This window comes from Callorhinus ursinus, unplaced genomic scaffold (assembly GCF_003265705.2).
Source record: "Callorhinus ursinus isolate GAN/ISIS: 27379988/994484 unplaced genomic scaffold, GSC_fseal_2.0 scaffold18, whole genome shotgun sequence".
In the NCBI taxonomy this organism is placed as follows: Eukaryota; Metazoa; Chordata; class Mammalia; order Carnivora; family Otariidae; genus Callorhinus; species Callorhinus ursinus.
Window position 1 is genome coordinate 36,047,575 of NW_027397080.1, and position 14,373 is coordinate 36,061,947.

A 14,373-nucleotide genomic window follows, 5' to 3' on the forward strand; every position below is an offset into this window, starting at 1 on the left:
TGGTGCCCAGAACTGGACTGAAGTCAGGCCCCCTTCAAAGGGGGGACCCCCAGGGGGCCCTGCTGACAGTTTATCCTGATGATGCCTCAACATATACAAACTGACTGGTCTTCATGGCGTGGCCAAAACAAGGCTACCAGTTTAGTACTTTCGAACCTAGAACCTGCACATGATGCCACAGCAGCCCGATTCAAAAAGGCCAGAAGGTGGAAGCAGCCGAGTGTCCATCCGTACACAAAGGGATAAGCAAATTGCAGGAAAGCCACACAATGAAATATGATTCAGTCATAAAAAGGAAGGAACAGCCAGATGGAGAGAAGAAAGGACAGAGAGGGCTTCGCACAGTAAACCAACAGGACCTGACAAGACACATGCGTGTGCGTTCTTCCCGGGAGCTCACGGGACATTCTCCAGGACAGAATGCACTGTGGCCACAAGTCTCGGTGGGTTTTAGAAGATAAACATACAGTGTCTTCTCCGACCACAGCAGGATGAGGTTAGACAGGAATCACAGAAGGAAACTAGAAAAGTCACCAATGTCTACGAATTAAACAACACAGTCTTGAACAACCAATGGATCAAAGGAGAAATCACAAAGGAAATAAAACACTCAGAGACACACGAGACCAGAAGCGCTGTGACCGCCCCTCTGGGACGCGGGGCCACCGTGGTGGTGGTGGTGGGGGCCTTGCAGCTGTGACAGCCAACCCGTAAACCGTGACCTCAACCGCAACCGGTTGCCAGCCAGCTACCTTCATGACTTAAGGAATGGGAAAAAGAAGAACAAACTAACCCAAAGCCAGCAGAAGGAAGGGAGTAAGAAGGATTAGAGCAGAGATCCACAAAACTGGAAACAGAGAAATAGGGGGAAAAAAAAAATCAATGAAACCAAAAGTTAGTTCTTTGAAAAGATTGACAAAATTGACAAACTTTTAGCTAGACAGACTAAGAAAGAAAAAAGACTCAAATTATTGAACTCAGAAACTAAAGTGGTACAATTCCTAGCACTGATTCTATAGAAATAAAAGGGTTGCAAAACAGCATGTGAACTGCCTCCAACACACCGGACAGCCTAGGTGGAATGAGTAAACTCCCAGAAACACAAAACCTGCCCAGCCAAAATTACGAAGAAACAGGAAATATAAACAGACCTATAATTAGTAGAGGTTGAATCAGTAGTCGAAGATCCCCAGACAAAGAAAATCGCTGGACCAGACGGTTTCACTGGCGAATTCTACCAAATATTTAAAGAACCAACACCAATCCTTCTCAAACTTTTCCAAAACACTAAAGAAGAGGGAACTCTCCTAACTTGTTCTAGGAGGCCAGCATAACCCGATACCAAAGCCAGGTAGAGACACTACAGGAAGGGAAAACCATAGACCAATATTCTCACAATCATCGATGCAACAATCCCCAGCAAAATACTGGCAAACAGAACTGAGCAGCATACTGAAAGGGTTCCACCCCAGGACCAAGTGGGATCTGCCCCTAGAACGCAAGCATAGCTCTATAGACAAAACACGGTTCGATGCAATACACACGAACAGAACGGGGGAAACTCCACATGATCATCTCCACAGACACAAAAAAGGTATGTGAAAAGCTGAAAATCCTTTCACGATAAAAACACTCACTAAACAAGGAGGAGACCAACACGGCGAAGGGCGATGAGCCAGAAAAGAAGGAGGGATAGAGGAAATGTTGGCAGAGAAAGGGCTGCTGATGGGGTTCATGGAGACACTGGGGATTGCAAGGTCGCTGGAACCACGTCAGGAATTCCCTGGGCAACCTGGATCCCTCACACAGCCTGACTTCCAGCTGAGCACAGAATCTCTCCCGTCTGTGTTACACACATGTCAAGTTCTAGTCATTGGAGACCAGACTAGTTGTCGTCTGGGTTCAGACAGATTCATGTTACAGAAATGGACACTCCATGTTTCCAATCTAAATAGACAATTTTGGGGGTGTCCAGGTGCTTCAGTCAGTTGGGTGTCTGACTCTGGATTTCAGCTCAGGTCATGATCTCAGGGTCATGAGACTGAGCCCCAAGTTGGGCTCTGTGCTGGGCATGGAGCCTGCTTGGGATTCTCTCTCCCTCTCCCTCTGTCCCTCCCTACTGCTCACATGCATGAGCTCGCTCTAAAAACAAACAAACAGGGGTGCCACGTGGCTCAGTCGGTTGGGTGGTTGGGCGTCTGCCTTCAGCTCAGGTTGTGATCCCAGGGTCCTGGGATCGAGTCCCGCATCGGGGCTCCTTGCTCAGCGGGGAGCCTGCCTCTCCCTCTGCCCCGCTCCCTGCTTGTGCTCTCTCTCTCTGACAAACAAAATCTTTTTAAAAAAATAAAATTAAAATAAAAACAAACAAACACATAAATAGGCAGTTTTTATTTAGGCCTAAAAGTGTTGGAAGAGTTAAGGCTGAACTTGCTGCAGAATTTCTAAATGACAGAGTTCCTGACTGCAACTAAGTTCCATATCCTTTTGACAAGCTACTCAACTTTCTTTCTTTTTCTTTAAGATTTTATTTATTTATTTATTTGTCAGAGAGGGAGAGACAGCACAAGCAAGGGGAGGGGCAGAGGGAAAGGAAGAAGCAGGCTCCTCACAGCAGGGAGCCCGACCCAGGACCCTGGGGTCATGATCCAAGCTGAAGGCAGCCACTTGACAACTGAGCCACCCAGGATCCCCTCAACTTTCCAAAACAAAAAAGCAAAATACTCAACAAACAAGGCACAGATGTCACCATGTGTCTTTTTCTCCCCAAACCACCACACAATTAACTCAGTTCTGACACCATCTACTTGGAGATGGTAGAAGATCCCACAGGTGAAGGGCTCAGTCCTACAAGACTGCCTCCCTCCCCAACTTCAGATGCCAGTCACCAATCCAGGCTGTCACCTGTGCTTCTGACAGAATGGCTATAGATTAGACATCGCCACAATCCCCTCGTGGGTGTGATTAATTTGCTAGAGTGGCTGGATTAACTCAGGAACGGACAGATGGAAGAGACGCTTAGGGAAAGGTATGGGGGAAGGGCACGGGGCTTCCACACTCTCTGGGCAAGCCAGTCTCCCCACATCTCCATGTGTTCATGAACCCAGAAGCTCTGTGAACACTCCTTTTGGGGTTTTATGGAGGTTCCTTGCATAGGCATGACTGATTCAACCTGCAGCCCCTCTCTCCTCCCCAGAGGTCAGAGGGGAGGGGCTGGAAGCTCCAATCTTCTAGCCACAAGGTCTTTCTGGTCACCACTCCATCCTGAGGCTATCTAGAGGTCCCACCCTAAATCACCTCATTAGCATAAACTCTAGTGTGTTCCAAAGGAACCCTTAATGAATGACAAAAGACACTCCTATCACTCAAGAGACCCCAAGGGATTTAGGAGCTCTGCCAGAAACCAGGGACGAAGACCATATACATGCCTCATTATAGCACAGATGAAAACTATCTCAACAGAGTAAAAGCCACATGTGAAAATCCCCCAGCAAACATCTCACTAAGTGGTGAAAGACTGAAAGCTTTTCCTCCAAGATCAGGAACAAGACAAGGATGCCCACTCTTCTATTCAACACAGTAGTGGAAGTTCTAGCAGAAGCAATTAGACAAGACAAAAAAAAAATAAGAGCACATAAATTGGAAAGGGATAAGTAAAATGACCTCTGTTTGCAGATGACACAGAAAACCCTAACGATGCCACAAAAAAATTGTCAGAACTAATAAACAAGTTAAGTAAAATAAGATGCAAAGCCAACACACAAACTCAGTTGCATTTTTATGCCCGAGCAATGAACAATTCCAAAAAAGAAATTAAGAAAACAGTTCCATTTTACAATAGCATCAAGAATAAAATACTTAAGAATAAGCCTACCAAGGAGGTGAGAGACTTGCACACTGAAAACTACAAAACAGTGCTGAAAGAAATTAAATGTGATGAAAGTAAGACATCCCATGTGTATGGGTTAGAAGGTTGAATGCTATCATTGTGTTAATACCACCCAAACCAACCTACAAATTCCAAGCAATCCCTATGAAGACATGTTTTGCAGAAATAGAAATACCCATCCTAAAAATCATCTCAAGGGACCCAGAATAGCCAAATCATCTTGAAAAAGAACAAAGCTGGAGGCTTCACACTCCCTGATTTCAAAACTTACCACAGTAACCAAAAAAATGTGATACTGGCATAAAAACAGACATAGGAAGCCCAAGAGAACAGAGCCCAGAAACCAACCCTCTCATGGTGTCTGATGATTCTTGGCAAGGGCACTAAGATTATTCAATGGGGAAAGGTTGGTCTTTTCAACAAACAGTGCTGGGAAAACCAGATAACCACGCGCAAAAGAATGAAGTTGGACCCCTACCTCACACCATATAAAAAAATTAACCCAAAATGCATCAAAAACCTAAATGTAAGGCCTAAAATTATAAAACTCTTAAAAGAAAATACAGGATAAAACTTGACCACATTGTATTTGACAATGATTTCCTGGATGTGACACCACAGGCACCAAAAGCAAAAACACACAAATTGGACTTCATGAAAATTTAAAAATTCTGTGCATCAAGAGACACAATCCACAGGGTTAAACAGCAACCCACAGGATGGGAGAAAATATTTGCAAATCATATAGCTGATAAGGGATTGAAACCCAGAATAGAAAAAGAACTCCCAAAACCCAGCAACAAAAAAATTAACAACCCAACTCAAAAATGGGCAAAGGACTTGAACAGACATTTCTCCAAGACATACAGATAGCCAATAAACACAAGAAAAGATGCTCAACATCACTCACCATCAGGGAGATTCAAATCAGCATTACAATGAGAGACCACCTCACACCCACAGGGGTGGCAGGAAAACCACAAGCGTAGATGAGGATGTGGGGAAATAGGGACCCCATGCACTGCTGGTAGGAACGCAAACTGGTGCAGCCAGTATGGGAGACAGTGTGGAGGTTCCTCAAAAAGTTAAACATAGAATGACCGTACGATACAGCAGTTCCGCTTGTGAGTATATACCCCCCCAAAAGTCGAAAGCAGGGTCTCGAAGAGATATCTGCACACCCACATTCACGGCAGCATGACTCCCAAGAGCTAAAGCAGGGAAGCAACCCAAGTGTCCTTCTATGGATGAATGGATAAACCAAATGTAGTCAAAATCACGGAACAGAAGGTGGGAGCCAGGGGTTGGGGGTTAGGGTTTAATGGGGACAGAGCTGCAATGTTGTAGATGAGAAAAGCTCTGGAGGTGGATGGTAGTGATGTTTGCACAACAATGCGAATGTAATTCATATCAATGAACTGCACACTTAAAAATGGTCAAGATGGTAAGTTTTATGTTATATGTAATTTACCACAGTAAAAAATTGGGAAAAGAGAGGAATGTCATTGTGACACATGCTAGCACAGGCATGAACTTCGAAAACATCATGCTAAGTAAAATAACCCAGTTACAAAATTCCACAAACCATATGATTCCTTTATAGGAAGTCCAAACCAGGTAAATCCTCAAGAGACTGTTGGGGGCTGGGTGGAGGATGAATGGGGAGTGGCCCCTGATGGGTGTGAGGTTTTCCTTCCAGACAGGTTCCAGAAGTAGGTAGAGGTGGTGGTTGCAACAGCACGGAGTGTACTAAATGCCACAGAATCATTCACTTTACAGTGGTTAAAATAGTACACTTTATGTTACATGTACTTTACACAATTTTTTAAAGATGTACTTATTCCAGAGAGGGAGGGAGAACATGCGTGCAAGAGTGTGCACGCATGCACATGCACATGGGGGAGGGGCAGAGGGAGAATCCCAAGCAGACACTTCGCTGAGCACAGAGCCTGTCTCGGGGCTTGATCCCAAGACCCCGAAATCATGATCTAAGCCGAAATCCAGAGTCGGACGCTCAACCGACTGAGCTACCCAGGTGCCCCACTTTACACAATCGGTCTATAGAACCGATTAAATCCAGATTCACAACCTGGATAGAAGGTGCTGGAAGGTGGTTAGGGGAAAGTGGACTCAGGCCCAGATGGTGCGAGGTGGCCTGCTGGATGTTCCCAGGTGCCACCATGGGACCCCATTTCCATTTCTGCCGCCTGTCCATCTCTGGTCACAGTCAGCCGACTGGGTCTATCCAGCCCTCTTCACGGGGTCCTGACACAGCTCAAGGGTGCCATTCACGTGGCACTGTCTGACCCTTCTCGCTCCCCTGGCATTAGGCATGCTGCTCGAGGCCAAAAAACTGAACATGAATGCCCACACAGGCACCAAAACCACACAGCACACCTGTCCACCGTGGCCATCAGTGACCAGAACAGACTTGTCCTGATCATCCAAGATTAGCGTTAAAATCAAGCCAAAAGAGTAAAGTACTGGGGAGAACACCTACACTCAAAGAGCCCAGGAGTCCAGGATCCCCGAGGTAGGCCCTGGCCGCGAGGTGAGGCCGTTCTGTGCGCCTGGTGCTCGGGTGTGGACGTGTGGAGCAGGGATCCAGGAGCAGGGACAGACGCCCTCAGCCACTCCCTGAGACTCGGCCGCCTCCCAGGGCTGGTGGAATGATCAACAGAGCTCAAGTGGTCACCAAAGCCTGAGAGCCGCCCCTGGTAAGCATCTCGAGGACCGGCTGGCGGGCCCAGGACAGTGCTTTCTTGAAGTTCACATTTTCTACATTCCCCCCCAGTGACGCAGTCGCTTCCCGGCCACTCCCACTGCCACCTGTGGCAGGGACCTCGCGCCCCCGTCCTGTACTGCGGCCAGCCGTGGTGGGGAGTCCAGGCTGGCTCCCCTCGAAGGCTCCTCCATGGCTGCCAGGGGCCCCTGCAGGCCGTTCTGCATCACCACGTCTGCCCCTCGTGGCCCCCAGGCCCTCCTGGCGTCCACTGCATGTCCCATCTCACAAACCTCTCTGGACCCACAGCCCAGCAGCTCCCAAGTCCCTCACTCAGCAAAGCCATACAAGCACACCAGTGTCCACTGCCCTGGCCCAGGAGGGCCTGGCTGGCCTCCACTTCCCCGGAGGGGCCACTGCTAGAACGTTCTTTCCCACGGGACACCTTCTCAGTGCAGCCTCCCAGCCTCCAACTCTCAAGCTGCAGCCCCCTCCCAGGCCCCGCCATTCCCACCCCTCACACCCTCCCCTGCCCCCGGCTACATTGATCACTGTCTGACAGGGAGCATTTGCGTGTTTATCTGGCCTGTCATCTGCCTTCCAGCTAGGACGTCCTGGGGCTCCCGTGGCCCCCCACCCAGCCTGTGCACCGCCCCCTGCAGAGGCACAAGCAGGAAAGCAGGACTAAGGAAGGAATGTGTCCCTGCGCCTCCTTACACTCTCCCCGAAACCGCCCCTCGCGTCCACCCCCCACATCGGCTGGCCGTGGCCACAGACCCAGCCAGGCCTGGGCCGTTCTGGCCTCACCAGACCACCACTCCACTGTGGCCAGGATTCCGTGGTCCATGTGGCCCCACGGCCTTGCTGGATGCTCCCTTGGGGTCCCCTACTCTCTTTGGGAGCCCCAAGGCCAGACCCCAATCCCAGCCACTCTTTCCTCTATGCTAAGGGCGCCCAAATCTATCTTCAGCCCCACTGCTTTTCTAAACCCAAGACTGATGCACACGACTGCCCACTTACCATCTCCCCCGGGGCCCAGTGAACAACAAGCTCCGCATGGCCTCTGCCCGAATCTGCTCCGGGCTGAGCCAGGTCCCTGAGACCAAACAACAGCTACCTTTGGTCCCGAGGTCCTTGCTCACGTGATAAGAGACGCCACAGCACCAGGCCAGAGGAGGGTCTGGGTGGTTGGTGAATAATTTATGCCCCACATGGGTGCTCTTCCCTTAAGGACAGAGCGGGCAAAACGGCTCTGACCTGCTTGGGGTCCGACGGTCCCCAGGACAAGGTCAGAAGCTCTGTTCTGGACCCACTGCTCCCGGGACTTCCTCCCGTATCAACAGACCCACGTGGAGATGAAAAGGATGTTCCCACCACATCTCTGGGGGCTGGTATGGGCTGGGGAGAGGAGAAATGACCAGGTCTGGGGGTAGCTGGGGCAGATGCCTGGGAGCAGCATCCAGCTGTCCCAGCCCGGGCCCCTCCCTGCTCGGGGAGATGAGGGCATTTCCTGCACTTTTCATTATGGCACTAACAGACCAAGCCAGTGTCCTGACGGTAGCACTTGTCGGCCAGAACACACACACAGGCAAAGGCAGGTGCGCCCGTGAAAACCCCGCTACAGGGCGCATCAACCGCTCACTCTGCCTTCGGTCGCTTTGCAAAGATAAATGTTCCTAAGCCGTGGGCCACAAAAGGCACCCGTCTGCACCGTCCTGACATAATGGATCAAGAAATTCAAGCCGCAACGTGCAACACGACTCATAGGAAAATGGGAGTACTCACTGTCTTCTCCCGGACAAGGCATGCCTGGCTGCTCGGGGATGCTGGGGAACACTGGACAGAGAGAGAGAAAGAGCAGTCTGTCACTCAGTGCATCTTGTGGAAGGTCCAGCGTGAGTCAGGCTGACCAGACGGACTTGCACACAAAGCCCACGTTGCTGGCCAACCTGCTCTGAGGAGACACTCATTGTGGCAAAACCGTGGAAGCCCAAAACACCTTTTAAAGGACTTCAAGGGGGCGCCTGGGTGGCTCAGTCGTTAAGCATCTGCCTTCAGCTCAGGTCATGATCCCAGGGTCCTGGGATCGAGCCCCGCATCGGGCTCCCTGCTCCGCAGGAAGCCTGCTTCTCCCTCTCCCACTTCCCCTGCCTGTGTTCCCTCTCTCGCTGTGTCTCTCTCTGTCAAATAAATAAAGGACTTCAAAGTGCACTGAAAAATTCCAGGGGAAAAGCAGTGTGGGGCCCTAGACCAGAGCTGCCCAAGGAAGCCTCCTGACTCGCAGTGGTAAATTAATAAGGAAAGTTAGGAGCTGCACTACTTCAAAATGGACTTTTGAAAGCACATTAGATTCCATTTTGCACTCAAGGTGGAGTTCAAAATTAAATATCTTAAAACATACCCTGGGCTTCCCTCACAGCTTATTAAAACAGAAGCTTAAAAAGTATTAAAACTTAGCTGAAGCAACCACTTCCTTATCTAGAAAATAACACTGGCTTTTGAAAGCACCCACTGTCAGTGTTGAGAGGCTCAGCACCACAATCAAGAACGTGGGCCGGGCGAGGGCTCTCAGTGCAAACCCCATTTACATACAGAGCTGCAGAAGTTGGATCCTGCAACCAACTCCTAGCCCCACACCAGGGAGAATGATGGTCCCAGAGAACACCGTGGGCAGGGAGCTCCGGTTCCAGCAGTGTTGGGCTTGGGCTCGCCGTCCCTGCCCACCGGCCCAGCCAAAAGTCTAGGCTACACAGGAGTGAATGCAGACATGGCTGGTCAGAACCATGCTCAGACACCCTACAGAACCCCGAGAGTGCTGGCGGGCAGCCTGAAACCCCCAATTTAGGCTATACTGAAATCACAACAATTCGTATTTGCCACCACTCAAATCTGTAACGCAGCTCTGAGCTTCTCTGAAGACAGCTGTGGGCCAGGAGACAGGCACAGGGAGGGTCTCGCCCACCCTGAGTCTACTATGGATTGTCTCCTCTTCCGCCTGCCCCCATACGCTCTGGGCCGGGATCCTTTCAGCTTCTGAAAAAGTGGAGGCCGGTAAGAGAGCCCAGGCTTCTGATGCACCCAGCGATCCCGGCCTCCAGGGAACGGAGACAATGAGGACCAGCAACCAGAACCCAGGCCCCTGTCTCCAGTGAGAAGGAGCTTTTCTGACTCTTTACGACCTACAGCAATTTTTATTTGGGTTAATAAGATGTTAAGAGAAGAAACAAACCCAAATTGCGCTATATTCAACATTCTTAAATTCTCCAGCATCCCGAGATTTTAAACCACAATCCTCCTTGTGTTTTCTAGTCCCCTAGGCTGTCTGGAAACCATGCTGGGCTCCCATCTCCCCAGACCACAGTGGGGTCACCCCATCCCTCCAGCTGCCACTGACCGTGAATGATGAGCCCTTCGTCCCTGCGCTGACAGGCCAGGCGGAAGGCCTCCTCCAGCTCCATCTGGGAGGACACGGTGCAGGGGTCACCTAGGCAAAAGACATCGCTGAGGCCACCAAAGGCCTGAGGCAAAGGGGTGCAACTCAGGTTGGGAAGGGCAAAGTCTGGCTGCTCTTGACCAGCCGCCCACTGCAGAGTTGGGAGACCCAAGAACGGCTAGCAGGACCAGGGGCCCCCATCAGAACCGGCAGATCCCCAGAATGAGCCCCGAGAAGTCCACTGGCAGAGCCACACCATGCTGATTTTCCTGGCCTGGACAAGATTAAGGACATTCTTCTTAGGTCAGTCCTAAATGAAAAGAAAGGCTCCCTGCCCCCATTCTGGATGGGAACATAGAAACGCACAGAACCAACGCCCCTGGGGGCCGACTCTGCCGCTCCCCCGTGTCCTGGGCTGGCAGCTGGACTGCACCCCCAGCCCCCAAGCTCTCTCAGATGTGTGTCTGACTGAGGGGGGGAGAGAACAGGAGGGGGAAGACACGATGGGGCCCTAGCTACTTACCCTCCAGCTCTCCCTGAGAAGAGGAAAGTAAGAAAGAGCTTATCCTTCCAAATCACCCACGGGAAAGCCCAGAACAGGAGAGAGGAACAGCAGAGAGGGAGGGCAAGGGCTGGCCCCAGGGGGACAGGGAGACCCTTGCAGCCCCCTCCCAGTGTGCCCTTCCCCACACGCCCAACCCAGCCTCTTTTTCAACCAACCTCTCCAGGAAGTGATTCCCAGCACCCCTACCAGGGAAGATGGCTGTTAACTACCTTAATTCCGTAGTTCCCTAACTATGGAATTCCATAATTCCAATCTCCCCAGGGAGGGGCTGATCTAATTTCATACACACGGAAGATCTAGAGATTTATAGTCTGACAGACATAAGACCAAGGGCTCTACCTTCATTGTCCACCCACTTGAGGGTGAGCGGGTGCCCCTGACGGAGACTGCACATCTCTCTCACTTCCTCACAGAGCTCATCGAAGGTCATGGCTGCATCTAGGCTGGTGATCAGGATGTCCCTGGGGCAAAGAGGGTGGACATGTTTCACCAAGGACCACATTTAAATAAAATTAAATACTGAGTTACTGATTACATCGATGAAAATTTTCTCAAACAAAATATCACAGCCCTCCCCCCCCCCATTGAACCACTGACCACAATCTTGTTTTTTAATTACTACAATGAATGCCCTTGCACAGAAAGATCTATCCTGCACCTGGATGTGCCTAAATGGGGGCGGGGGGAAAGAATGAGGCAGGGGTATCAGAAGGCACAGAGAGTGGAAGCCGGGCGAGCACTTGCTCAGACGCCAGGTTCAAATTCAGAAGGTCACAGAGGAGGGGTGCAGGGGGGCTGGACACAGTGTGCTCAGCTTAAGCTTACTGGCTTCATCAGACCTCCCCCCAAAGCTGAGGGTACAAACAGCAGCCCAGGCTTGAGCTGGAAAGAGGGAAGACCCTGCGTGGTTGTGCCTGTGAGCTCAGAAAAGTGGGCGCCTGAGACTCAACCTGGCAAAGCAGGGTCTCTAACTCCAGTGTGCATCACCTGGAAATCCCCTCAAAACACAGGTGCTGCTGGACCCCGCTCACACCCTGCTAGACCCTGGTGTCGGCACATCCTCCAAAGGCCAAGCTGGGGGCCCCCTATTTTTCAGAATGGGTCTGATCTTCAGCTGCAGCCCTGTTGCCCCAAAAGCACCTCCCAGCAGCGACACGGCAGCAACCGTCCCCTCTGGAGACAGAACTCCACTTGGACCCTCGAGGTTTGGATACAGGAGTGCTGATCTTGGTGGGTGGTTTACTGCACGGAGGCCTACCCCTCCCACGTCGGAGGGGCGAGGTTTCAAGTCCCCCGGGAGAGGGACCTGGGCAGAGGCATTGGGAGGGAGTGAGCAGCTAGGGTAGGGCAGGAACCTCAGTGCAGCCTGGGGCAGACAAGGGGGGGTGTCCCACAAAGGGACAAAGGAAGAATGTGGGCGGAGGAAGAGGAAGAGGGGAAGAGGGAGGGGAAGGGTGGGAGAGGAGGGGAGGGAAAGGAAGGGGGAAGGGGTGGAGAGAGAGGGAGGAGAGGAGGTAGGGAATGGGAGGAACTGGAGGAGGGGCGCCCCGGCAGCCCCGGGCGCTAGACGCAACAGGTCACATTGCCGGGGGTAACCAAAGCGCTCTCCAGAGGCCGGGAAGGGGCAGGGGCGGGGGCGGCAGTGGTTCAGTCCAGGACTCCCAAGGGCCCCGGTCAACGCCGTCCAAGGCCCAGCTGGCCTGCCTCCCTCCCTCCCTCAGTGCCTGAAGGTGCCTACTTGAACCCAGCCTGCGGGCAGGCTGGGGGGTCCAGTTCCCACCCACCCTGGGCTGCGGGGGTGTGGACTTCCTCTCACTGAGGATCAACTCGGATTGTTCACAAAGTGACTTATTGCTCAATCTCACGGTTCCTGGGTGGTAAGAGGACTATTTCTGATACGGTGACAGGCCTTCCACAGTCACCGACCAGCAAGCCAAGATGTTCTGGCGCTCGGATGAGTTTGAGAACCAGTTTTAACAGGCAAACCACCCTTCCAGGCCAGAAGACCTCTTCTGGTGGGCTGGACATCCTTCCCCCAGAAACCATTCCTCCCTAGAGCCCTGTCACCAACTCTCCCACATATATCCCGCTCCCAGGTGGGGATGGCAGAAGGGACAAGGGCGTTCCGACCTGAGACCCCAAACAAGGTGCCCTCGCGAAATCAAGAACCCCAAGCCCCTCCTCGGCCTGGAGGATGCACCACGTAAAGCAGCAGCAGCAGAGGTGCTGAGCTCTCCCTCGAGCGCCCCCGAGCGCCGGTGCTCGGGGCGGAGGCAGGATCCCCGCCTCGGGGCGCCGCCCCACCACAGCCAAGTGCGGCGTGCTCCCCGGGTGGGGCCAGGCGCTCCCCGCCTCTGACCCCTGTGAGGTGCCCGCTCGCCCCATTTTACAGCGAGCAAGTCGAGCCCAGGGCGCCGCGCGCGGACGCGAGCTGGTTAGAGTCCGAAAGATCGGGTCCCAACAGAACCGCGCCTGGAGACTTCCAGGGACCCCCACCCCGCCCCAATTCGCGCAACCGCGGGCTGCTCACGGCACCTAATCTTCCTCTGGGTCGTTAAACTTTTCGTAAACGGAGACCTCTGGCCGGGTAAATTGGGAAAAGTTTAGGAAACCTGATTTTTTAAAACTCTGCCCGCGGTTTTCATTTGGCAAAAGCTTTAGTCCTTACAGGTTTGTGGCCTTAACGTCCAGCCAACTTTGCAGGGAACATGCCAATGCTGCTTCCAGGGCTGTGGAGCGCGCGCGGCGACGGCCGCCTCCCGAGCCGCAACGGCCTCCGGGCGGGTCCGAGCCGGGGGAAACCTCGCCGGGGCGGGGAGGGACCGGCGCGGCCGCCGGCACCCGCAGCGCTCCGAGCCTCGGCGCCAGGCGACCCGGAGACCCCACCTTCCCCGCGAGCTTTCCCGCGAGTGACGTTCCAGGGCGCCTCGAGCACCCGCCGCGTCCCGGGCCGCCTCTACGGCGACGGCGCGTCAGGACCTCCCGGGGCGCCCCTGGGCCCGCAGGGGCCTCGCTGCCCCCTCCCTCCCGCGCCGCAGTAGCAGCGACACGGTCCCCGACGGCAGGCGCGGTCCGGGCCGTCTCCCCGCGCCCGGCTCTGCCCGCGGCCCGCCGGCCCCGCCGTCGGGCGCAACGCGCTCACCCGCTGTAGTGCGCCTTCAGGCGGACGCGGCAGCCGCTCCCGTCCATTTTGGGGCCGGTCCTGCTGGGCATGGCTAGCTCCGCCGGCCGCCGTCAGCGCCGCACCCCGGGCGTTCGGGCCATGGCGCAAGGACCCAGCGGCCGGCCGGGGCGCCAGGTGGGGCCGGCGGCGGAACGCGGAAGGGCGCGCGCGGCGCCGGGACCCAGGGGCGTGGGTCCGGCCAACTCCGCGGAACTTGGGTGGCGGGCTGGGTGGGACGGGGGCACGGCCAGCGGGGAGGCGCGAGGGGCGCGCAAGGAATCCCGGCGTCAGGCTCGGCGGCGGGGGGGGGGGGGATGCGGGGGGGTGGTCCGAACATGGCCGACCCGAGGCCCAGCGGGCGGCCAATCGGCGGGACGGGCGGTCCCGGGGCGGGGGCGGTGGCACCTGCGGCCAATGAGGGTGAGGCGGGGCCGCTACCTGGGCCAATCCCCGGGGGTCCCCGCGGCGGCGACCCAATGGCTCCGCGCGGGGCGGACTACCTGTCGGGCGGGGCGCGGCCCACCTGCGGCCAATGGAGGCGCGAGCGGCCCCGCTCTGCCCGGCAACCGGAGGCGGTGCCCGGTCGGCCGGGAGCGGTGGCCCC

General features: G+C 54.2%; 1 protein-coding gene across 4 annotated transcripts in view; it reads right to left on the reverse strand.

The window, feature by feature from the left end:
• Nucleotides 1–14,053, reverse strand: part of PRKCZ (protein kinase C zeta) — a 108,153-nt gene extending 94,100 nt beyond the window's left edge. The window contains exons 1-4 of one of the 4 annotated variants that reach the window (XM_025856337.2): nucleotides 13,749–14,047; nucleotides 10,946–11,067; nucleotides 10,003–10,092; nucleotides 8,394–8,444 (exon numbers count right to left, since the gene is read on the reverse strand). In XM_025856337.2, the coding sequence (XP_025712122.1) occupies nucleotides 8,394–8,444; nucleotides 10,003–10,092; nucleotides 10,946–11,067; nucleotides 13,749–13,819 (334 nt within the window). In that variant the 5' untranslated portion in view covers nucleotides 13,820–14,047. Of the gene's footprint in view, nucleotides 1–8,393; nucleotides 8,445–10,002; nucleotides 10,093–10,761; nucleotides 10,802–10,945; nucleotides 11,068–13,274; nucleotides 13,480–13,748 lie in introns of those variants that run through there. The other 3 variants (XM_073903496.1, XM_073903495.1, XM_073903497.1) reach the window with 3 other exon arrangements.
• Nucleotides 14,054–14,373: the final 320 nt, after the last annotated feature.